The following is a 27,477-nucleotide window of genomic DNA, read 5'->3' as shown; positions in this document are numbered from 1 at the left end:
CAACCTCCTAAATTGCCCAGCTGTAAGCTAATTTTAGCCTTAAGATTACAAAAGGTAACTTTCTAGTTTTCCAAACCTTACTATTAGGTAGTTTTTAGGTTAATAAAATTCATTTCTATACAAAAGGAGCATGCTTATTTAACTTCTTATAAAGAATATTGTTAAGAAACCAGTTTAGAAAAAACTAGTCCAAAACCAATCAGCTGGTTAACAATAGAGTAAGGTGCTGGATCACTAATTTGACATTTTTGTCTACTTTAATATTTCCCATAGCTGTCTGTATTTTAACATGCTATCATAAAACCAGGTTGTGGGCTGAGAATGTGGCTCAATGGTAGTGTGTTTGCCTAGCATGCATGAGTCCCAGGATTCAACCCCAGTACCACCCCAACCAAACAAACAGGTTGTGCTTTATATTGACTCTCATCACTGTGAAAAAGGACCACCACACTGATTAGCAATTTATTATTCATACCTCAGAATAGTACTCAAGCCAGGGATGGTCCCTGAAATCCCAGAGACTTGGGAGGCTAAGACAAGAGGTTTGTAAGTTCAAGGCCAGCCTCAGCGCAAAAGTGCTAGGGATGAAGCTCAGTGGTAAAGCACTGCTGGGTTCAAGCCCCTATACTGGAAAAATGAAAATAGAATAGTCCTCAGCACTTCTCAGTGTTTTTTTTTTTTTTTAATTTTTAAAAATTTTTTTAGTTGTAGTTGGATACAATACCTTTGTTTTATTTATTTTTATGTGGTGATGAGAATTGAACCCAAGGCCTCAAACAGGCTAGGTGAGGGCTCTACAGCTAAGCCACAGCCCCACCCCCATTTCAGTGTTCTTTAAATGTATCTTTTTTAATATTGGGGATTGAACCCAGGGTCACTACATCCTAAAACCCATTTTTAAATTTTTGAGACAGGGTCTCACTAAGTGGCTCAGGGTCTTGCTAAGTTAGAGAGGCTGTCTTTGGATTTGTGATCCTCCTGCCTCACTCTCCAGAGTTCTTGAGATTACAGGTGTGAGCCACCATGCCTGGCTACTTTAAATGTTAAAACAAAAATTCTGGAGATGTAAATACTAAACCCAGCAATTACATTTTGTGTTTATAATATAGGATAGCACCATCTACATCCTATCTATTCCAGAATGAATTATTTATAAAGTGTTGTTAAGTCTCTGAAGGAATGTCAGGTTTAATTTTTTCCACTTTCCTAAATCAGAGATTTTTATTCTTTTAAAAACATTTTGTTCTTAATCATACTTTCAGTCTTTTAACTTCATGTCCTCTTTTTTTTGGCCCTGTCCCAAATTTTCTAAATCTAGTATTCCTTACACAATACTCCCCTCATTTCTCCCAAAACTTCGGGTGTTAACTTTTTTACTGAGAAGCTAACACTTTTTGTGTGATTACTATGTAATAGTTACTGTTCTAAGTGCCTGACATAATTAATCCTCATAATAACCCCCACAAAATAAGTACTGTTATTACTCAGATTTTAGATGGAAAAAACTGAGGAACAGATACCAAGTAACTTACCCCAAAAGTCACAGGTACTAGTGATGGAGCTGGCTTAGGAATTTGAGTAGTCTAACTATAGTCTGCCCTTACTACTCATCTGAGTTCAGTTAACTCAAAATTCTCCTGGTGGCTGGGGATGTAGCTCGGTTGACATACGTTAGACAAGCTCTATACAGACAGCCTAGTCTGGACCAGTCCACAAAAACAAAACAAAACAAAACAAAAAAACCCAACAAACAAAAAACCACAAAAATCTCCCTGGTGAGTTAACTCCAAACCTGTATGCCTGTGTTTTCTACTTTAGCAGAAAAGAAGTATTGGATTAGGCTTTGAAGTCAGAAAGGCTGGGTTGAAATCCTGTGACTGTGTAACCTTGAGAAAATTAATTTTCCTCATCTCCAAATGTGAATAATACAATTTATCACATCAGGCTGTTGAGGAGTAGGGAAATAAGTACAAATAAGGTGCTCAGAAATGTACCTTAGTAAGTAGTAAGTGTTACGGTTATTTTTAACTTGCCTCAGTATAAGACAAACAAGAAAATAAACTGGCATGTTACCCTGAGGAAGCAGCTGTAAACCAGAGGTTGAGAACAAATACTGACCTTAAGTTGGTTTGGGTTCACATCGGTATCCTTTAGAAAGCTGACCTAGAATTTCAGCATATTCATCTGTGATATTGAGAGAATAGTACTACTTAAGGATTAGATGAGGTGATACACAACTGTTACTTGGCAAGTGTTTACTATGGATCCACGCTACATCCCTAACATAATGTTTAATGAATAAACAGGGGCAGTGGTAACACTTTTTTGTGCTTCCCTTCAGTATATTCTCATTTTCTTCCCTGGTATCATCCTGAGTATTTTTAGGTGCACTAACAATATTTTTCAATTATGAAGATCAGAATAACTATAAATAAAATTGTAACTTTGTTACCACTTAAAGTCATCACTTACCTACTAGCAATCATAACAAATTTTCAGTAAAGGGAATATGAATATTAACAGCAACCACTGTAAGTCACCACCACAAAGGGGGAAATGGAACTTTTGCCTTATTTACCACATGAAAGACTACTAGAAAGTATTCACAAATTGCTATAATTTAGGTATATCTTTTTCTACTTTTAGCTAAAGTTCTTTATTCCCATGCTTTTACCACAGAATGTGCAAAATTCAGTTTAACCTTAAACCCACATATTAATAAAAATCCTACTCAAGAATTGTAGGTGGGTAAATGAAATATACACCAGAACTATTTTATAGGTCATGTTACAAATAAGATGACTGCCAGAGTTGCATTCTCTTAATGTGAAAAGTTATACAAATAAGTTTCAGTAAAGTTCCACAATCAGCTGGGAAATTTTCTTAGGCTAATACCTGACAAAATATTGGAGAACTTTTTTTCAACACTATCTTTCTCCAAGCATCTTCATACTGCTCCCTCAGTTCCTTAGTAAGACTTTAATGTAAATCAAACAGCATATAAAATTAATCAATAACTCAGGCAAAATATCCCTGTTGACAAACATTTTGAAAGATTATATAGTATATATAAATACAATCACTTCAGTTAAAACAAAAATTTATTGATCTAAAATTATTACCAAAAACCTTATGTAAGTTCAGGAAAAACTTTACTTAAGCTTAATGCTCTTTTTAACTCCTGCACGAATGCCAGATAATTCACCACTATAGCGTTGCTCTTCTTTACGAACTTCTCGAACCTGGCCTCTTCTTCGAATTTTGGCTCTTCTGAACTTCTCCCTATGTTTCACTCTGGGATTGCGATCGATTTTCTTTCTTCTAGGTGTAAGTCCCCTATTTTTGGCAATCTGGTAGGTAATGGCTCTCTTTACATTTTGATCTTCAAGAGCCTGTTCTTCAATGCTATTTTCTTCTATCTTTCTCTTAAACTTTTGCCTGTCATCCATTTCTTTGTAGTATTTCAATGCATCTTCTTCATCAATATCGGAACCATCAGAGAGATCTATAGCTGAAGCAGCAGAAGCCTCTGAAACAGATTTTGGCTTGGCATTGGTGAATTTTGCTTTTGCATTCAGTTCTTTCTTTAAAGCATCACCTTTGAGTAGATGACGAATTTCAGAGGACAGCCTCTGATCCACAACTGACAGTTTGTTGATTAGATTTCTGTAGGTGACAAGCCTTTCTATGACAGGATGTCCATGTGCAGGGGCTCTTCTAGCTTTTAGGATCAAATAAAAACTGATGTTGGAACAATAGTTCAGGTAGAGGTTATACTTGATTCTCAGATATTTGCTTCCTTTTCCGGATGGAATAATCCGTTGTTCCACCAACTGTAACAATGGCTCCAGCTCATCCTTCATTTCTGTCAACTTGACTTTCAGGTCTTCTATTAGTTCCAAGAGCTCTGGTGATTCCTTTCGCAACATCTTCAGCTTCTCTTTCACTGAAACTTTAGCCAAATCTTTCACGACCCGTGTCTCAGCCTCATCTACCTCAGGCACTGGTTTTGCAAAGGCCTCCACCCAGGCAACTCCAAAATCATCCTCTTGTAGGGCCTGGGCTAGACGCCGCTGAATTACCTTTGCCTCCTCCTCCTCCTCTCTTTCCTCTTCCTCTACTTCTTGTTGACTCTGCCGACCCCGGGATTTGGAACCATAGTCTGTGTCATAGTAAAGTTTTTTCCTCTGACCCCACGACAAACTGGGATCCACGGAAGCCTCATTTTCACTCTGCACGGAGCTTCCACTACCATCACCATCATCATCATCATTTTCCTCATCCCCCTCACTCTCTCGATCTTCGTCGTCAGTGTCTAAGGCCAGCACCTCCTCCTCATCATCACCGTCCTCCTCATCCCCACTCTCAACCTCGCTCCAGCGCTTGGCCAGGGCTGCCCGAGATCGTGCCTCATGAAAATCATCTACCTGATCCTGGTAGTAGCTAGAGTCTCCAGGTGAGGGTGGCGATCCTAAATCTTCATTTTCATACGCGGTGGTGCCACTTGCCTTGGCTTGCACAGCTGCCCATTTGGACGCTCCCCGCCGCCGGGACCGGGATCTCCCAACCATGGCTCTCCCTCGGCTTCACGTTCTGCAGCGACACCGGGATTTCGGCCACTCTGGCCTCGGCACACGAACCACACGTTCTAGCAGCAAGCAGCTTTAAACCGCCGCGGGCCTCTTACCACGCGACTTTACGGACGTCCAGATCGGCTTCTGGAGTTCTCACTTCCTTCCGGTTCCAGGATGCTCTCCGCGTGGCGTGTCAACTAGGACTTCCGGTCGGTCCAGTAAGCCTAGTCACAGTGATAGCGCTTTCCTTTTTGCGGTGTCCTCTTAATGCCAGTCGATTCCGGCGAATTAAAATCTTTCCGTGTAGGAACAACATATTGAGGAAATTCCGTTCCGCAGAGCCCTATCTGGAGATTTCCGTACTTTATCTCGCGAGCCTGGGCGTGGCTGGGGAGGGAGGGTTCTGAATCGTGACAGCTCCATGAGGCGAGTTTGCACTGGCCAGTAAAGGGCGCTGTTCCCCCTCGTCCAGGACCGGCGTATTCCTGAGCACCCACAGCCTGAGGCGGAGGCGCCAATGGGCTACTAAATCCTCATGGCCGCGTCGCCGCGAGAGCGAAGGCTGGTGGTCTCCTCTGGGCTGAGCTCATCTTGCGTCTCCCTGCCCGCAGGTCTCAGTGCCCCACTCCCTAAAGATTTGAAAATCCTAGGTGACCTAAGGGGTGACGGTGGGAGTCAAGCACCGCTATAGGGCTTGACTCTTCCCGAGGAACTCCGGTGGGTTCCCGGGGTCTATTCTTTTATTTAGGGGAAAAGGCATTTCCTTGAGCTGGAAAAACATGAACATGGTCTTCCAAGATGCTTGGGAAATCATATTCTAACTTTCAGGGGCAGACTGTATTTATTAAAGAATGGATCCCTTATTATTTAGAGTGGAGTTGTAACATTTAGTCAAAGTGCATAGAGTGCGGCTTTTTCAACGTAAAGCGCGAAAGGCATGCCGGCCAGCATCTCTGGTAGTGAGAGAACAGTGGTGACTAAAGCAGATGTTGTTCCCGCTCTTGGATTCTGGCAGGGGACTCACATTCATCGACGAATCGTAGAGAACATGTTAAATTATGATGGGGGTACGTACTGTGAATACGTAAGCACACATTCCTGTGTTAGCCAGAGTTCAACACTGAAAACTCAACATAGTGTTTATGTCCCTGTACTTACCAGCCACATTTAAAAGGATTTGATATTTCTGCCCAAATTGGGGGAATTTTAGCTATACTCGCCTTTTTGATCTCCAGTTGTTTTTCTCTCAAGTTCCTTAATAGCACTGGGTGGATCTTAGATTTCAATCATCTAGTTCAATGCTTGGCATAGAATAGGTTTTCAGTCAACAAATAAGTATTAAAATAACAGTATTTGATTACCTGTTTTAGGTGCTATATAAAGCTGAGTGAATGAATAATAAATGCACACAACTATAAACATGTTTAAGGGAGATAACCTGAGCTAGAACGGATTTCAGGAAAGATTATTATTATTTTTTTTTAAAGAGAGAGGGAGGGGGGAGAGAGAGAGAGAGAGAGAATTTTAATATTTATTTTTTAGTTATCGGCGGACGCAACATCTTTTTTGTATGTGGTGCTGAGGATCGAAATGGGCCGCACCATACCAAGCGAGCGCGCTACCGCTTGAGCCACATCCCCAGCCCTGGAATGATTAATTTTGACTTTAATTTTATACATGTGGAAACAGAATCTTGGCAAAATTACATAAAGAAATCCAACACAGAAACCAGAGACAGATCCTACACCAGACTTTCCTTTGCCTCTTTACGTAAGTGAGTGAAAGTGTAGGTAAGTCTATGTTCTTTTCCAGAGGGTAGATTTTGCTGGTGGATGATAAAACCCCAGGAGCACAGATTAAAGTATTTTGAAGAAGGTGGTAATAAGGGAAGAATTAGTCAAAATGGTCTTCAGAAGTATTGTCAGGGCTAGAGATACAAAAGAATTGCCTTGCAATTTAATGTTTAAGTTTACAGACATTGCATATGATGGGTTCAAAATTAATAATACCTTCACATGTTTTGGAAGCTGAACTTCTGGTGACATACCATTTCTTTGCAGAAAGTACAGTGTCATTAGAAAAACAATACAAAATTTTAGAAAAGGGACATTTAGAATTAATGTTTTAAAATTGCTTAATGGTGTCTTCAGCATTCTTAAACATGTATAAGATTTTACAAAATACAGTTTAATGAATAGAAAATGTGAATAGAAATGTACACGACATACTTTTAAAAATTTCTTTTGGCAGTGGGATAGAACTCAGGGCACTTTACCATGGAGTTATATCCCCAACCCTTATTTTTTTTTTTAATTTATTTTCAGACAGAGTCTGACTAAGTTAATGAAGTTGGCTTCAAACTTGTGATCCTTCTGTGTCAGTCTCCAGAGCTGCTGGGATTACTGGTGCATGCCACCATGTTGGGCTATGAAGTTAATTTTTGAATGTTAAGTTTTAATTTTTATCATTCAGCATATATTAGCCACTTACTATTTGTAGCACAATATATACTGTAATATGTCCAAAAACAAATTAGTTACAGAGCATTTATTGAAGTAGAAAGAAGACATGGCCTCAAAGAGCACCCCAAGTGCCGTTGGTTTCAATCCCCAGTACTAAAACAAGGTAGAAAAGAAAACACATATACAGCCAGGCATGGTGAAGCATGCCTGTAATCCCAGTGGCTGGGGAGGCTGAGGCAGGAGAGTTGCAAATTCAAAACCAGACACAGTAATTTACCGAGGCCCTAAGCAACTTAGGGAGACCCTGTCTCAAAATAAAAAATAAAAAGGGATGGGGATGTGGCTCAGTTGTTTAGTGCTCCTGGGTTCAATCTCCAGTACCAAAAAACCAACTATCACAAAAAAATCCCAATAACACACATATACAGATTACTAAAATAGGGCAGGGTGTGTCTTAAACCCAATGCTATAAGAAACTTCTAGGTTGTTACTTTGGGAATATTGCTTAAAGAATGTTGCATCTAAACTAGGATTATAATTATATACTTGCTCTAAATATGTTAAATTTTTTTATACCTAAATATTTTATTTAGTTACATAAAAGAAATACCAATTGCTCTGTTCATTTTTATGCAAATTATTTAAGAATTTATAGTCATATTTGGACCAGAATACACATATTATTATATATAAGTTGGAAACTATTTTGAATATTTTAATTGGGAATGATCATATTGCTGTAATATTATTTAGTTAGTTTACACTAAGTTTTATATTTCCTATCTAAATAACAGAGTTTCAATATTTAATGAATGTTCAGAAAGTGTTATATTCTAACAGTCTTACTTTTAATAAAGAATAGCTTAGAAATCAGTTCTTCAATTCTAGCAGTTCCGTTGTACCTTTCCTAAGTCTAATATGAGAATTAGTGAACACTTAGGTAAAGAATTTTTGTTGTTGAAAATTTGTATTTTTGAATAGATGGGTTTATGGCTTTATGATATCATAAGCCTATGAAAATTAAAAAGAAAAACACTGAGTCTCCATAGAAAATGAATAAATACTGATTAACATTTGACAGTTAGCTCTTGTGTGTGTGTGTGTGTGTGTGTATGTATATATATATATACATATATATATATATATGTATGTATATATATATATATATATATATATATATATATACATATATATATATATTTGGTACTGGGATTGAATTCAGGGTCACTTGACTACTGAGCCACATCTCTAGCCCTATTTTGTATTTTATTTAGAGACAGGGTCTCACTGAGTTGTTTAGTGCCTTGCCATTGCTGCGGGTAGCTTTGAATTCACAATCCTCCTGCCTCAGCCTCTGAGCTGCTGGGATTACAGGCATGCACCATTGAGCCTAATTTAGCTATTATATTTGTGGCATCTACAATTTGTCATTAACTTGAATGATTATTTTTATGATGTGTGACTCAGGAGTTAGCAAACTACACATAATGGAGACCAACAAATTTCCTTTTTGCCTTACTCTAAGCCATTTAAGGTATTGTCTTATTGTGAAAGATAGGATTCTATGAATTACACATAATGTGATACTTGGGTACTTCCCTAAGGGCATGTATTCTGGGTGTTGAAAGCATTCCACCAGATTTGTTTAAATTGATCTGTATTTCTTCCTGGACTATTGAAACAATAATATTGTTAGCTAACATTAAGAGTAGTTATAACATGCAAGGTTCTGTCATAAAGTCTTTATAGTTAACCTGTGGAAGAAGTACTATTATAATCTCTAATTTGTACCTGAAGAAATGGAGGCACATAGAACTTAAATGATGTGGTGACACTGGTAAGTGGTAGAAGTAGATTTGAACCCACACAGTACCAGGCATGGTAGTAGGAGAATAGTAAATTCATGTCCAGCCTCAGCAACTTAGTGAGGCCCTGTCTCAAAAAAAAAAATAAAAATAAAAATAAAAAAGTACTGGGGATATACCTTATTAGTAAAAGTGCCATTGGTTTCAATCTCCAGTACTAAAACAAACACACCAGTATTAGCTCTAGAATCCATGCTGTTCTATAATTACTGTACTGTATTGGCTTTCAAATATTCCCTTATTAGGTCTCCTAATTTTTAGTGTCTGTGCTATATTTGATTCAATATCTTCCTAGTATCAGTATCAGAAGTTCCAGTATTTTCCATTTCTGTCAACTCCATACCCTAGTTCAAAAACATTTAGTAACTCTCATTTCATATCAAGATAAAATTCACAGCATACATGGCCTTCCTAAAATCTTGTCCCACAACATCCTTTCCATCCATACCTTTCACTAATTCCCTAAGAAAACCTTTCATACTAACCTAACTACTCTGCTTCTCTACTCTCCAAACATTGTAATTTACTTCTTTATCACTTTATTCATTTTTTCTACATTCAGTAGTGATCTATGTCAGATATTGATAAATCATTACAGATAATGTTTTGGTTTAGAATTCTCATTCATGTCTATTTATAAGGGGGTCTTTATTAGGATCTTTGAAAAGTTTTTTTTTTTTTTTTGGTAGTAGGAATTTGGAGATAATCTGCATGACCATCCCTGGAAGAGTAGTTCAGTAAAATGTCACAGATGAACAATATGGATTTTAGGAGCACAGGATGACCATGGTTTTGATTTGCCCTGGACAGCCCTTTAAAACTGTTATTCCAGTGTAATTATTGAGAGCACCTTTCACTTTTATGGTTCAGATGATAAATTTTATGGTCATTTACCATGAAAGTAACATACAATTTTATGGTCATTTTACTATCCTACTTATGGTCTTAACCACTCAGTAATTGGAAGCAGTGGGTTATATATCCACATGGCAATATGAATGTGCTAAGGGCAAAAAATAAAAAATAGCATGTTATATGTAATAGGATGCCATTCACATAAAATAAACATGCAACACTATAATAATATGCATTTTATGATAACACATACGAAGTAATATAAACACAAAAGAACAATTGCTTAAGGAGGGGCAAAGAATGGTATGAGGAGTGGAGATCAGAAGGAATTGAAGAGGAACATTTCATGGACAAGTAATGATAATGTATCAGCAGCTGTAGAGCATTGTTCACTGTATGTGAGGTTCAATTAAAAAAAAAACAATGAGCAGGGGTTGGGGTAGTGGCTCAACAGTAGAGTGCCTGCCTAGCATGTGCGAGGTCCTGGGTTCAATCCTCAGCGTCACATGAAAATAAATAAATTAAATAAAAAGGTATTGTGTCCAACTACAACTAAAAAGTATTTTTTAAAAACCAAAAAAAAAAAAAAAACAAAACCAAAAAAACCCCCAAAATAACGAGCAAACAAAAAGTTTAACTGTATCAATCCCTAACTTAAAAGTCTTTCACAAAGTTCCCAGAGTTTATAGAAAGAAGCTCATGAGCCTTATGGCCTGACTCCTGTGTAGGTCTTAAACTTCCACTTACCACACTCACTGCCACCACATCTTCATTTGGCACTGTCCCACAATATATATTGACGTTTGTAGGCTGTGCTCTTTCCTGCTTCCTTTCCTTTGCACTTGTTGTTTCTTCTATGCTTTCTGTAAAACTATTTTTCATCTTTTAAGACTAATTATAAACGTTATCTTAACAGCCTTTCCTGACCTTCTCAGGAAGGGTGAAGAACGTCATTATTTGCATTTCATAATGTTTCATACATCTCTGTTTATATTTATTGCTTCTCTTTACTATGTTTATGAACCCTGTAAGGCTGGGCCCACAAAGTCATTTTTTAAATTTCAATAATCTAGGTTCGGCCAGACACTCTGGCCTATAATCACAGCTACTTTGGAGATTGAGGCAGAAGGACCCTAAGTTTGAGCCTAGTTTGGGCAAATAGTGAGACCCAGTCTCAATATAAAATTGAAAAAAGGGCTGGGAGCGCAGCTTAGTAAAAGTACTTGTCTGGCATGTGTGAGGCCCTGGAGTCAATCTTCATTACCAAGCCCATTCCAAGAAAGAATTTGTGACTACTTGAGTGAAGGGATCCAGTGTATAGATCTTATCTCTCCAAACAGACTTTTTGAATATAAGGAGCAAGTAATTTTAATTCATAAATCTCCATGTTACTGAGTATTTTTTTATGCAGATAGTAAGCATTCAAAACATTTCATTTATTTGAGGCTTCCTTTCTTTCTTTCCAGATGTATTTTTGGCATGCATAATGAGAATAAGGAACTTGTAAAATAGCTGAATTCTTTTGATTGCTAGAACAATAACAAATTGGAACTCTCTTATAAAAGAATACCAGTTTTGGGCTGGGAATATGGCTCAAGCGGTAGCGCGCTCGCCTGGCATGCGTGCGGCCCAGGTTTGATCCTCAGCACCACATACAAACAAAGATGTTGTGTCCGCCGATAACTAAAAAATACAATATTTAAAAAAAAAAAAAAGAATACCAGTTTTATTTATTTTTTTTTAAGAGAGAGAGAGAGAGAGAGAGAGAATTTTTTAATATTTATTTTTTTTTTAGTTTTCTGCAGACACAACATCTTTATTTGTATGTGGTGCTGAGGGTTGAACCGGGCCGCACGCATGCTAGGCGAGCACGCTGCCGCTTGAGCCACATCCCCAGCCCCAGAATACCAGTTTTAAACATGTTCCTGAAATCTCTCTTCAAGGCACACTAAGACTAGATGGTTATGTATAAACATAAAAAAATGGACAAATCAGGGAACAGCCTGTGCACTTGCCTGGCATGTGTGAGGCACTGGGTTCAATTCTCAGCACCACGTATAAATAAATAAAATAAAGGTCTATCAACAACCAAATTTTTTTTTTTTTTTTTAATGGACAAATTATCTAGGTATGGTAGCACTTGTCTATAATCCCAAGTAAGTTGGGAGGCTAGGCAGGAGAATTGCAAACTAGAGGCCTGTCTCAGCAACTTAATGAAGCTTTAGGCAACTGAATGTGACTGTTTCTCAAAACAAAGAATAAAAATAGCTGGGATGGGGCTGGGGAAGTGGCTCAAGCGGTAGCGCCCTCACCTGGCATGCGTATGGCCTGGGTTCGATCCTCAGTACCACATACAAACAAAGATGTTGTGTCTGCTGAAAACTAAAAAATAAATGTTAAAAATTCAAAAAATAAATAAGTAAATAAACCGGAAGTCTTCAACCATTTAAAAAAAATAGCTGGGATGTAGCTCGGTGGTAAAGAGAGCTCTAAGTTCAATCCCTAATTAAAAAAAAAAAGACAAATTAGTTTATAAACTTATGCCACTTCACTATTTGAATAGCTGTATGTGGACAATTTGCACAGAAACTGGTAAAAAAAAAATAGGTTCATTTGATTACCATGTATAGGTATAGTTAGGGTCTCAATTGTGCATTACTATGCTTGAATTATGTTGTTCAGATGGACAGTAATTTTTTTTTTTTTTTTACCTTGGTGTCCATAGCCAAGTCCAGACTCAGAGTCCAAAGGTTATGATTTCCAAGATAGATGCTAGATTATATGATTCTTTCCTGGTGGGGATGGAGGAACAGTGGAGACTCAGCCCAGTCCAGGTAAATATGCCTCTGTACTCAATGTGGTGTATGTTTCTATACTATATAGCATTTCAAAGCAGTAAGTTCAGTGTCTTTTGAGATTCTATGGTTATCAGTACAAGTTTTTAAATTTTTAAGTTTCAAAGTAACATTTAAAAGTGAAATATTTAATATACAGTTCTTGTAAATTTAAGATAATAGTTGAATGCATATTTACTTTTTGTAGTATTTATTTTTTAGTTGTAGTTACACAAAATACCTTTGTTTTATTTATTTATTTTTATGTGGTGCTGAGGATCGAACCCATGGCCTTATATGTGCTAGGCAAGCACTCTACTGCTGAGCCACAACCCTACCTGCATATTTACTTTTTATCCCAGCATTATAGACTTATCTTAATGGTTGGGATGACTGAAGTTGTCAAAAAGAAATAGCTTTTTTTTTCTTTGGAATATTTTATGAGGTATTAATAATAAAAATAGTAGTTTGATATGAGAGTCATAATAGAAAAATGTATTTTTGGTGCTAATGGCTATTTATACAGAGTATTCACAGGGACTTACTAAACTATTTCTTGGTACAAAAAAGGAAGAAGAATTATTTTTAGGTGTATGAAAGAAAATGGAAGAGATGAAGTATAGTTGCCATCTGCTTTCATTTCTGTCAGAAACCACTTACTCTGAAACCAATATGTAATAGATTCTTTTTGCAAATTGGGGCTGTATCTATTTTAAGGTACAAAAGTTATTTGGAAATAAGATATGAAACTTCTACTGAAATATGTGATAAACATTTGAACATTTATAAGCTTTTATGTAAAAATGACTTGGTTTGATATTCTTAATTACAAGATGAAGAATTTAATGAAATTGTGACATTGCATTTTCTTCTAAACTCTAATCCAATTAAAAACTCTGTAATCAGGGGCTGGGGTTGTAGCTCAGTGGTGGAGTGCTCACCTAGTGCGTTCGAGGACCTGGTTTGATCCTCAGCACCACATAGAGGTGAATAGATAAAATAAATATATTGTGTCCAACTACAACTAAAAAATAAATATTAAAAACCCTCTATAATAATTTTTTATATATTATTTTAATCATGAGGAAACTTATAGACACCATTATTTGTATATTAACTACTAATCCAATGGGAATTATATCTTTGATGGTAAAGTTCTTAAATAAAAAAGTTTTTCTTTAGTTACCCCTCATTCTTTATGGAATAAAGTCCTTACATCTTAGCCTAACATTCAGGACCTGCTTTTATTTGCCTGCAACTTATTTTTCCAGTTGCTCTCCTACTATTATTCTTATTGAGGTCTGCATTCCAGCCAAACTAAACTATTCATTGTTCTTTTTCTCATTTTCAGATTTCTTTATCTTGGTCTTTTCTTTGCTTAGGCTGCCACCATCTTAATTCTTTTTTTAAAAAAAATATTTACTTTTTAGTTTTAGGTGGACACAATATCTTTATTTTACATTTACCTGGTGCTGGGGATTGAATTTCAGTGCCTCATGCATGCTAGGTGAGTGCTCTACCACTGAGCCACAACCCCAACCCCACTATCTTAGTTCTTACATGGTCTGAAATCTCCACCTAAAATCATTATTATTTCCAGGCTGTCTTCTCTGATATACTTCCTTCCAATAACATTTAATGGTCCCTTAACACTTCCTATGTTAGGCATGTTTAAACATTTTCTAGTGTTAAGACTAATATACTTGTTTTCTGCTAGATATATTACCATTCTTCTCTGTAAAACTTACAGTATCTAATATGGTTACTTACATGTAGTAAATACTGATCAATAACTGATCAAATAATGAGATAAATATTGAATTCTTAAATTTCAATAAGGTATTAGAAGTTATTAAAAAACAACTCAAGTATTTAATAAACTGTTTGCAGAAGTGATTTTGATCTGTATTTTTGATATTGAGAGATAAATTAGACTTTACCCTAAAAACAAAGGGGAACCATTGGAGAGTTTTAAATGGGGAAAGATAGGAGAACTGATTAAAAGGTGAAAACTTCTAGGTTGAAAATTACTGTGAAACTATAAAAGTCATCTAAGGATGAATTTTAATATCTAAACTAGGACCCTGAAAATAAGAATATGAGAAAATACATAGATTGTGGGATAATATTATAGGATTTAATATTTGATTAAGTATGAGGAATGGGAGTTAGAGTCACTCCCAGATTTTCTTGGAAAACTGAGTGGATGATATATTATCCACTGAGAGAAAGATTTTGGAGGAAAGAGTTTAGCAGCAAGCAGCAAATAGGGAAAGTTAAATTTTGAACATGCTTCACAGGTGTCTGTGAAGATATTCAAGGGTCTAGATATATTTTAGACAATTGGATATATAAAGGTCTGAAGCCTGGGGAAAAAATCTGAATGACAGCGGGTGGGGAAGGGAGGGAGGGAGATATTTTACAGTCTTTCAAATTCAGTTGGAACATGAGTCCATATTTGATATTTATCTAAAAACAAAATAAGATTTTGGATTGTTTGCAGAAGTGACTTCTTGCACACATGAACTATCACACCAAGAGTTATATACTTGCCACTATAGTTATAGGACTATGTATCTTTTTGTTAATTTTCAGTAATTACTCTAACAAAATACCTGGGATAATCAACTTAAAAAAGAAAAGGTTTTCTTGAATTCCAGTTTCAGAGGTTCTAGTCCATGATCAAATTGGCTCCATTGCCTTTGGGCCTATGGTGTGGCAGCATATCATGGTGGGGAGTACATAGACAGTGCCTGGCTGCTTACCTTATAGAGGCCAGGAGATATAGATAGATAGATAGATAGAGAAATAGATAGATAGAATATGACTAAAACAAGCACATGAGCATGCACCCACTAGACCCAAGTCTTAAAAGATCTACCATCTCCCAATAGCACTGCAGGCTGGGTACCACACCTTTAACATGCCTTTGGGGGACATTGATTCAAACTATAGCAATCTCCAAGTGTCAAATTAAAAAGTCTTGGATTAATAAATGATACGTAATTACCTATTCAAGTTTAAAACTTCTAACATTGTGAAATTAAATTTATGAAAAATTATTGACTAAAAATACATCTGAATAAAGCATTCATGTCTACTTAGTTCAAATTTTTATTACCTCCAGAAGTTTTTTTTAAAAAATATGTTTAGTTGTTTTGTTTATTTAGTTTTTTGTTTTTTTTTTTTTTACATGGTGCTTGGGATCAAACCCAATGCCTCACATGTGCTAGGCAAACATTGTACCACTGAGCCACAACCCAGCCCACCTCCAGAAGTTTTAATAGTGTCTGGGCTTTCTTCAGTTGTTATCAGTAGTCAATAACATTGACTATTTTTTCAGGCATTAATTATGTGCTAGGCTGTGCTCATTACTCTGAGTCCATTATCTTATTTCATTTTCACAACATACCTATGAGAAGGGTGCCATTAACATTTTATTTTTACATATGAGGCTCAAAAATGTGAAGTTATTTGCCCAAGGTTATATAATTGGTGGTTAAAACCAAGTATGTCTCACTCTAAGGTTGGTTTTCTGAACTTTTGAATTATATTATTATTAGTCTGTGTGTCATTGGTGAATGAAAAACTTGTCAGGCCCATAGACAAATATATTTCTGTTTCAGTGTGTACTGAAACAATTTGAACCCTCAGGTTTACTAAGATTATTCAAAGACATAGTATCATTTTTAACCAGTATAATGGTATAAAATAGGTGAATTAGGGAGCATCAGTCATGTTGCACCTTTCCTGTTCTGTTTTGGAGCCTGGGAAATCATGTTTGTAGTAGATATGGTCAGAGTATAGGCAAAAAAATCATAATGTGTAATCAGAGGTTATTATTCGGAGATTGGTTTGTTGTTCCTTCTCATTTGGGAAGATTTAGTTCTTGCTTTTTGCCTGATTTTGATAAGATTGTTTATTTACTATAAATTACTTTATTTTCATCCAATTTATTTTTGTCTATCCTGATTGTCATATCAGAACATTACTTCATACTGTAATTACTAACTACTATAATTAATGTTCTAGTATATAACATTTAAGATAACAGTGAAGCCAGATACAATGGCCCATGCCTGTAATCCCAGCGGCTCGGGAGGCTAGAAGGAGGATGGTGAGTTCAAAATCAACCTTAGCAAAAGTGAGATGTTAAGCAACTCAGTGAGACCCTGTCTCTAGATAAAATACAAAATAGGGCTGGGGATGTGGCTTTGTGATTGAGTGCTTCTTAGTTCAATCCCAGTATCCTCTCCCCACCTCCCCCCCAAAAAATAACAGTGAATGCATGAAGTTTGTTTTCAGAGAAATGTAAATAATTAATAATCTGATATTATATTTGAAAACTTATTTTAAGTTGATAATGAATTAAACTGGGTGAAAGTATTAAATAATGAGGTGTACATTATAGTCATCTCTATAAAATTACTATTCCACAACCATATCATATAATAAATATAGATTTGGGGCGGAGAATAAGCTCAGTGGAAGTGTGCTTGCCTAGTATGCATAAGGCCCTGGGTTAAATCCGCAGTACAACCTCAAAAAAAAAAGCAAACAAATAAAATAATAATGTCAAATGTACATCTAGATGAAATATTTTAGTTTTCCATAGCATACATCACTGTATTAAGTGACTAAGGGTAGGTATATATTAACATAAAATCTGGATGATATTGTAGTCTCTACTTGAACATATTCATCTTTTTTTTTTTTTTTTGCCAGATTTTCACTCAACCTACTGTCTTAGCTTTGATATCACTTCCTCTGAGAGGAGTTGACCCTGTCTACCTGCCCCTACTTTCTACTTCTGTGGCACAACATACCACATCATCATGAAAATGTATTTATTATTAAGTAGACTGTATTTGTTACAAAATATACTGTATTTGCATCTGAAGGACATATATGTTTTATTTACTTGTGTCTCTTCCATGTAGAGTAAATGCCAATGTATACTTGTTCAATGAAAGAATAAATTAGTGAAAAAAACATTTGAATTAAGGGCCAGGAAAGCAGCCTTAGCCTCATGGGCCATATTGCACATTTGCCTTAATGGAAACTTTATTTTAGTTTGTGTTAAAGAGAAATTCTTTTAAGTAAAAATATGTGGTTGCCCCAACTATACAAGGAAATTATGAGTCAGAAAGATGGATGTATGTTTCCTGTTGATGTTATAATAACTTATCACAAACTTGGTGGTTTAAAACAAAATATTTTTTATTCTTTGAGTAGGAATACTGAGTAGATGTGTCTCTTAAGACATCAGTGGAGTTGAGGAAGCAAATTGAGGGGGAAGGAGGAAGAACAGGATAAGGGAAGAACAATAGAATGCATTTGATCTGACTTTCCTATGTACATATATGAATATACCACAGTGAATCTCACTATTATATATATCCACAAGACACTAATTTAAAAAAGCTAAGTAAATATCAGAAAGATCAGTAGAGGAAAGGGAATAGACGGAGGGAAAAGGGAAGAGAAATGGGAAGTACTGGGGACATATATTCCATGCTTTTATATTTATGTCAAAATAAATCCTACTGTTATGTATAACTAAAAAGAAGCAATAAAATACTTTAAGACAAAAGACATATCTTTATAGTTGCATCCAACATTTTGTAAATAATTGACCCAGTATTTTCCACCATAAATTTACAGTTTTTCCTTGTTATTAAGGAAGATGGATTTAGTAGGGTACTTACAAGCTAAATCACTACAAGGGATGTAAACACTGAATAGAAGAGTTAAAATAAGAATAATTTTATTTTATCATTTGTTTCCCTGATGAATATGTCTTTAAAGTTTGTGTGTGTGTGTGTGTGTGTGTGTGTGTGTAGATTGAATCCAGGGCCTCAACCATGGTAGGGCACAGTCTATCAACTGAACTATACCGGTAGTTCTATAGTTCCCTTTTGGTGTCTCTTCATTTCGTTTTTGGGGTGTCATTTGATACTGTTCTTTCTGATTATTTCTCTGAATCTAGAAAGCATTTATTTGGTATAGGAGAAAAATTAAATACATGTGAAAAAAGTAATAATAATGGTATATGGAGATATCAGATGAATTTATTAATTATGAAGAAATTAGAATAAAGGAATGAACTAAATGGGATTACATTAAGCAGGGACTTACTAGAATTAAAGATTTTAAGATTTTTGATAAGAATTGGCTGGAAGAAAGATAAACTTATGATAAGGAAATTGACAGAATAAAAAGATTATGAAACAGGAATTAGCAAATCATATACACAGGAAAAAGAAAGCAGACATTTGACTACAGTAGAAGCCTCTCCCCAAAATAGATTAGAAGTTTCCTTAAAGCAGAGAGGGATCAAACTGTTAAAGTTCATGAACTATTCATGTTTTCATTGTTTGAGGGGTTTCCTGGAAACCTTGCTTATTATTGTGCCTCCAGAGAAATGATCATGAAATCTAAACAGGTATTTTGAATTTTTGAAGTAGGCCATTTGTAAAATTAAGACCTGTCTACAAGGTAGAATGGTGGGGGAAATAGCTTTGTGTGATGGTCAAGCAACTGACGTGTAGTATCCCAAATAGCAGTTATGAAAAGCCACTGCAGGTGCAAGTTTATTTAAAAACAGACCACAGTGCAGGTGCAATTCTCCATATAAACATTTAACCACAAAATTTTGCCCTGAGTCTATGTGGAAAGCTGTTGGAAAAAAAGAATTAGCTTTTTTGTTTGTCTTAATTTTTTAATTTTTAAAGAATTTGGGATAAAGTTTCTTCATCCTGGTTTGAATTCTTTTTATGTTTAGTTTTTTTTTTTTTGCCTACTGATATCTATATATAAGTTTTACATATACTATATTGGATAAAGGTCAATATTGTAATCTCTGCATGCAAGAACCAAAGTGTTTAGGGTTAAGAAAAAAGGCAATTAGAAGAAATTTCTCCACACAGTTGTGAAAAAATAGTCTTAATGGCTTTTGGTATTGCAGGAAGTAGAAAGGACTGGAATTTAGACCTTTACTTCGTCTTTAGCTTTAAAATGACTAAGATTGATTTTAAAATTCAGAATAGATTCTTAATTTGTACAATTTAAATAGAAAAAGGTTACTCTACAAGTACATGTGTCATCTCCTATGCTTCCCCCATCCTCAAACACACCCTGCTCCCTCTGTGGAGTTTTCTTCCTTGCTCCATGTCCATGTAGAAGGTAAAAAGCACAGGTTGCCTGACACATTGGTTTCCATATTGGAGTGAAAACTAGAGTAGAGTCATTAGCCTAACCTACCCAGACTTCTGACTTAAAAGAGCTCTCTATATAATCAATTTGTATTGTTTTAAACCATTTAATCTGTGGTAATTTGTTATGCCAACATAGGCTCCTTCTCATTTGTTAACAAATTTGGGAAGCTGTATTTTGGGGAAGAACCCTCTCATATAAATTCCCCCATATATCTTCCTTATGGGAGTGTCAATTAATTCTGGATTTCTGAGGTGATGATGTGTTCCTGGTTATAAAAATATACATGAAATTTCTCTGTAGCACACTGTAACTATTTCAGATATAAAATCTTTATGTCAAGTATACATTTTACAGTCTTTTAAAATTACTGCTTTTTTATCCTACTCTGGAATCAATAGAGATTCTGGATTCTATTCATGAAAATGCTAAGGAAATGAAATAATATAATTTTTAAAGATTCAGGATTGATGACTCTCATTTCATTTATCCTTTATGATAACACCATGATGCTTTCAAATATATTTAGGGCTTTGTACACAAATATATATTTATTCTTTTGTGGCACTTTTGGAAACACTAAGAAGTTACTTCTAAAATCTAAAAGACTGTTAGATTACTTGGAATTTAGGGATTGACATTTAATTTTAGGTTTAAGGTAGACTTCACTTTTTTTCTGATTTTTTGCGGGGGAGTTGATTGGGCAATTCTGTTCATTACCAAAATTTTTTTTTTTTTTTTTGGTTTCACATTCAAGGACAAATGAGAAATATACATTATTACATTACATGCAGAACTTAATCCATTAAGAGGAAAATTGGCTACATCTTAGATTTGAAGCCAAGAAAGCCAATACAAATATCATCCTCTTTTAAGTGTTTATGTGACAAAATGCCAGGCTGCTCTATCTTTTATGTTAAAGAAGATTTTTAAGGGGAGAAATTAGATGATATTAAAGATAGAGGTTGAAGCAGAGACTTTTTAAAAATGATAAATGTTTATGTTGTTGTTATGGATGAAATAGGGAATATCAGTGTGTGGTAGTATGGATATATGAGTTAAATAAGAAATAAATTACTATACTAAAAAATGTGCTTAGCTGGGCGCGATGGTGCATGCCTGTAATCCCAGTGGCTTGGGAGGCTGAGGCAGGAGGATCAGGGTTCAAAGTTAGCCTCAGCAAAAGCGAGGTACTAAGCATTGAGACCCTTTCTCTAAATAAAATACAGAATAGGGCTAGGGATGTGGCTCAGTGGTTGAGTGTCCCTGAGTTCAATTTCCAGTACCAAAAAAGGGGGGGCTTATTAATGGATTATTGTTAGCTTATATATAGGACTTTAGATGTATGCCATGGAAATCGATCTTAAGCATTACATTACTAATTTTCTTAATGACTTAAATGAGGATCTGATAGCATGTATGTCAAATTTGCAGATACTGCGAAGCTGAGAGAAATAACTAGTATGTGCAGTCAGAATCTGGATGAAAGAAGAATCTAATAAGTTATAATGTTGTGCTGAGGTTAGCAAGGTAAAATGTAGGGACCAATGCTAAATCTTATATCCAAATCACAGATATTTAAGTATTAAATGTCATTACTTTATTTATTATTACTTATTATTTTTAATTGGTACATATTAATGATATAGAGTAGAGGGTTTCATTGTGGCATATTCATTATGTGCATGGAACATAATTTGAGCAATTTTGCTCTGTGGTTTATCCTTGTATCTTTGCTTCCTTCCCCCTTTTCTTCTTCCTCTACCATAATGATTTTCCTTCTACTCTTTTGTCCCTCTAGCTTGCACATTTAAGACAAAAGATGGCTGGACGTGGTGGCACATGTATATGATCTCAGTAACTAAGGAGGCAGAAGCAAGAGAATTATGAGTTCAAGGCCAGCTTTTTTAGCAGATTAGTGAGGTACTTAGCAACTCAGCAAGACCTTGTCTCTAAATAAAATATTAAAAAGGGACTGGGAATGAGGCTCAGTGGTTAAGCACCTCTGGGTTCAATCCCTGGTATCAAAAAAAAAAAGAGAGGGCTGGGGCTGTGGCTCAGTGGTAGAGTGCTTGCCTAGCACATGCAAGGCCTTGAGTTCAATCCTAAGCACCACATAAAAATAAATAAATAAAATAAAGGTATTGTGTCCATCTACAATTAAAAAATAAGTATATAAAAAAGAGAGAAAAGATGATAATTGTCTGAGTCTAGCTTATTTCATTTAATGATGCTTTGCAGTTTCATCCATTTTCCTGCTAATGACATAAATTCATTATTCTTTATGGCTGAATAAAACTCCATTGTGGATATATACCACATTATCTTTATCTTCTGTTGAGGGACACCTAGACTAATTTCATAATTTGGCTATAGTGAATTGTGCTGCAGTAAACATGGGTATACATGCGTCTTTAATTCTTTTGGATAAATACTGATGAATAATATAATAGGACCATAAGTAGTTAAATTTGTAGTTTTTGAGGAGCCTCTATACTGATTTTCATGGTGGCTCTATCAACTTATATTCCCACCAATAGTTCATAAGAATTCCTTTTTCCCATACCATCACCAGCATTTATTATTTTTTATATGCTTGTAGATTGCCATTGTGACTGGGCTCAGATTATAGGTTTGATTTGCATTTCCCTGATGGCTAGAGATGTTGAACATTTTTTCATATAATTTTTGGCTATTTGTATTTCCTTTGAGAAGTGCCTGTTCAATTCATCTGCCCATTTATTATTTATTTTGTGTTGAGATTTTTTAGTTCTTTATATATTCTGGATATTAATTCTCTGTTGGAAGAGTAGCTGGTAAAGATTTTCTCTCATTCTATAGGTTTTCTTGTTGCACTGTTTTTTTCTTTGCTGTGCAAAAGCTTTTTAATTTGATGCCTTTCCCCTTATTGATTCTTGCTGTTAATTTCCTGAGTTATATAGAGTTCCTAGTCAGGAAGGCATTGCCTGTGTCTATATATTGAAGTGTTTTTCCTTTTTTTGTCCTAGCAGTTACAAAGTCTTTGGTTTTATATCTAGGTCTTTGAACTGTTTTAAGTTGACTTTTATACAGAGTGATAGAGATTTAATGTAATTCTATATAGGGATATTCAGTTTTCACAGAACCACTTGTTAAAAAGACTGTGTTTTCTTCAATTATAATTTTGGCTTCTTTGTCAAGAATCAAGTTACTGTAGCTATGTGGACTTGTCTCTGTGTCTTTTAGTCTATTTTATATATCTACATGTGTTTTTATGTCAATATCATACTATGGCTCCGTAATATAATTGAAATTGTGCATTGTGATGCCTCCAGCATTGCTCTTTTTGATCAGAATTGTTTTGGCTATTCTGCATCTTTTGCTCTTCCATATGAATTTTAGTATTTGTTTAGTATTTAATATTTGTTAGAGGACTTAAACATAGATGGAGCTTTCAATTCCTTATTAATATGTTCTCCATCCTTGATTCAATCAATATATTTTTGATATTCCTTTGCTTGTTCTTGGAAACAGAAGTGAGCAACAAGACAATGCTATTTTTAAGGAACTTGCATTCTAATAAGATATATTAGACAGATACTAAATAAGTTGAATTAGAATTTTGAATAATGATAAACACCATGAAAAGAATTTTAAATATACCATGAAAAAAATAAAATATGTAATACATCAGTGACTGGTGATTAGTTGGGATGATAACTCAGAAAAGTTCTCTCCAAGGCAATGGCATTTGACTTGATATTTGAATAAGGGACCAGCTGTGCAAGGATATGGAAAGAGTACCAGGCAGAGGATCTAGAAAGTAGAAAGATCCTGAGTAGAAGAAGATTGAGGAATGATCAGTGCAAGGGAGAGTTGTGGGAAATCAGGCAGGATAATGAATTTTAATTTCTTTTAAATGTAATGATGGGCTGGGGATGTGGCTCAAGTGGTATCGCACTCGCCTAGCATGCGTGAGGCACTGGGTTCGATTCTCAGCACCACATAAAAATAAAATAAAGATATTGTGTCCACCTAAAACTAAAAAATAAATATTAAAAAAATGTAATGAGAAGCCAGTGGACGATTTTAAGTCAGATATGATGTGATTTACCTTTTGAAAAGGTCACTTTGCTTAGTGGATGATTTGTGAGGTTGAAAAATAGATGTAATTAATAGTTGAATAGTTTTAAATGTGAAACCATATTCTTCCCTATATTGATTCTAAATTACTACAATAACATTTCCTTTGCTTTCTCTTGATGATATTTTAAGAAGATTTCACAATTTTCCACTATTAAGAGTTTTATTTATTTGATATGATCCTAAAACTACTATAAAATAAAGCCTATTTCAAAAAGTCTACCTCAGTATAAAAGCTTCTTCTCAAACTGACTTTTAACTCATGTCTCCAACCTTCAGTCCCAGATAACATGGAATAAGAAATCAGATTTACCCTCCCATCTGAAACAACTTAAAAAAATTGACAAAACTTATGAAATGGGTTTTAAGACATTGGATAACAAAAGGTAGAGATTTCTAAGACAGGAAAAAATTAAAAAGACCACTACTATTGCCCCAACTTACTGCCTTAAAGAAAGTTTCCAAACCCTGGCATTTCTTCCAAATAATAATTTCACACAGACTTCTCCAGAAAATTGGAGGGAGGAAATACTTCTAAACTCATTCTTTTGGGCCAACATTATTATAATAACAAAGCCATACAAAGATATTGCAAGAACATTTCCAATCAATATTCCTTATGATATAAAATTTTAGTAAGTCATATCCAGCAATTTATAAAAAGGCTATTACATCATGATTAAGTGACGTTTATATTCCAGGAATGAAAGGTCAGTTTAACATTTAAAAATCAATGTAATTCACCATATTAATAAACTATAAAAAGGAAAATCATATGGTTATTTTCATAAACAGAGAAAAGAATATAAAATCCAATATCCATTTCTGACAAAAGCTTTCAGCAAATTAGGAATAGAAGGACACTTCCTCAACTTAATAAAGGGCATCAAGAGAAACTTATCATACTTAAAAATTGAATTCTGAACATATGAACTTTTTAAGAGCCTGATTGTGTTATAATTAACATACAATGAAAAGCACATATTTGAACTATATAATTTGATAAATTATGACATGTGTACACCCATGAATTTATTACCCCCATGGTAGTGAACATATCCATCATCCCCAAAGTTTGTTCATTTCCTTTGTATTCCTCCTTTCCTTCTCTCTGTGTCCCTACCTTCCCTGGCAACCTGCTTTCTGCCAATTGTAGATTTGCTTGTATTATTTTATATATAGTAGATACTATCTTTTCAAGTTTTTGTTTGGCTACTTTCACCCAGAATAATTATTTTGAGATTCATCTATGGATATGTTACAATTTGTTTATCCAGTTTGTTTCTAGACATTTAGATTGTTTCCAGCTTTAGCCTATTTCAAACAAAGTTAACATTTCTTCCAAGTGTTCTACCTCTCCACACACCCCAAGTTTAAAAAAAATACTATAAATATTTTCATTCATACCTTAAGTAGCATCAGCATATATCCATTTCTGTATTCCTACATATCTGCAACCGTGTTCTCATGGCCATGAGACATGTTAAACTCTTTCAGGAATTCTTTTCTAAGCTTCATTGCAGGTGTTACCTACAGGTGAGTTTGTATTTTCTGCAACTCAACAAAAAGTTGCAGACTTGATGATGATGTTGATGTTTGTGATGATGATGTGCATCCTTTCATAGCACTTATGGTATGTTGAGATCTGTTCTAACTTCTTCACATGTAGTAATACATATGAACCCTCACAAAATCCTATGAAGTATGTATTGTTATTTTCCTCTTTTACAGATAGGGGAACTCAGGTTAAGTGATTTTTCTAAGGGTTGTCCGATGTCACACAGCTAGAGAGTGGTCAAATTGGGAGATAAACCCAATTAGTCAGGCTCAAGGTCCTTTCTCTTAGCTATTATGCTATACAATGTCTCAATTTCCCCTTCTTTCAGCATTACTGATATCTCTGAGTGATTTTCTTAAACTCTTTTCTCACCTGATTTTGGAGAGGGAGTCTCTGTTTACAAGGCCAACAGCTTCTGATGAAACTTCCCTTTTTTTCTCTCTAGTTTTCTAATGACAGGATGAGAGTATGGGAGTGCTGAGGTGGTGATTGATGGAAGTAAATTGAAGTTGAGTTCTATTGCTTCTTTCTATTCCTTCTTTTGGAGGGAGTGTCTGGCTCACTTTAGAATTTGGGGTACTTAGTCATTTTTATTTACTGTGTGTCTAGTCCCACCATGGGAAAAGGAAAAGTTACTTTTTATTACAGAGGCTGTTATAGTAGTTTGGGACAGAGGATGATGGCTTAAACTAGGGTGGTAATGAAAGGGAGATAATCAGGTGATTTTGGAATGTAATTTGGAGGTAAAGCCAACATGGTAGTTGGGATGTAGGGGCAAGGAAAAGAAAGAAGTTGAAGAAGACAATTTTGGCTTGAGCAACAGGGGGATGGAGGTGCCATTTTCTGAGATGCGGAAGATTTGAGATAGAAAGAGATTGGTATAGTATTGTGAGGGTTAATTGGTCATCAAGAGAACTGTTTTGCCTAATCAAGTTTTAGAGACTTATTAGATAGTCAGATGGAGATACTAAATAGAAAGTTGGATACAGGAATCTGAAGCTCCATGGGCAAAGTCAAGGCTAGCATTATATATTTGAAAATCCTCAGCATATCCTATATTCAAAGCCATGGGATAAAATCAAATTAATTAGGTAGAGGATGAGCAAAAAGAGACAATTAACTGTTGGTTCCCTCAATATTCAGATGAAGATTCACCGAGAGACTGAGGAGTTACCAATGAGACAAGAGGAAAACAAGGGGAGTATGTTCTCAGTGTCCCAAGAAAATAAAATCTTATTATGATTTGTATATCCTAAAATATAGTAAGTTGTGTCCAGAGTGAAGCATCCAGCTATTTGTTTTCAAACAAATTCTGAACTCAAAATGTCTGTTATATTGGAAATTGAAAGAAAATTTGAGTGGGAGTAACTAAATTACCCTTAAGACATCTTTTCTCTAGATGAGTCTGTCACTAAGCCTCTTATTGTATGAATCTTAAATATGAATGTAAAAATAAGCCTTTTTTTGGTGATGTATTTAGAACATGTAGTTAAGTTCTCACATAATTCACTTGAATGTAAAGGGTCCTACTATTCACATTTTGCATTTTTTAGTGGCAAGAACATAATTGATATTGGAGATGAAATGATTTAAAAATTAAATTGGTTAAGGAGATCTAATGCATATATATGAAATTTAACTTGATAATTTAGAAACAATTATATATGTTTATATTATACATGTAAAAAATTAAATTGGGACATAAATTATTTAGTTAATGCTAAAAAAGAATATGAAAAAATTACCTATATTCCAGAATTGTAAATGTAAATAAAAATCTCAGTTAATTTGTCTTCAGTATGAGCCTATTTTTTTTTTTTTTTTTAAATTTTTATTGTGGGTTGTTCAAAACATTACAAATTTCTTGACATATCATATTCCACACTTTGATTCAAGTGGGTTATGAACTCCCACCTTCACCCCATACACAGATTGCAGAATCACATCAGTTACACATCCATTGATTTACAAATTGCCATACTAGTGTCTGTT

General features: G+C 35.0%; 1 protein-coding gene across 1 annotated transcript; it reads right to left on the bottom strand.

The window, feature by feature from the left end:
• Window positions 1-3,083: 3,083 nt before the first annotated feature.
• On the bottom strand, window positions 3,084-4,747 carry Utp3 (UTP3 small subunit processome component). Its single transcript, XM_027950857.2, has one exon. It carries the CDS (start codon window positions 4,569-4,571, stop codon window positions 3,153-3,155), a length of 1,419 nt encoding a protein of 472 aa, XP_027806658.2. The 5' UTR covers window positions 4,572-4,747; the 3' UTR covers window positions 3,084-3,152.
• Window positions 4,748-27,477: the final 22,730 nt, after the last annotated feature.

Source organism: Marmota flaviventris, chromosome 7, assembly GCF_047511675.1.
Source record: "Marmota flaviventris isolate mMarFla1 chromosome 7, mMarFla1.hap1, whole genome shotgun sequence".
NCBI lineage: Eukaryota > Metazoa > Chordata > Mammalia > Rodentia > Sciuridae > Marmota > Marmota flaviventris.
This window is presented reverse-complemented; position numbering and strand designations above follow the sequence as displayed.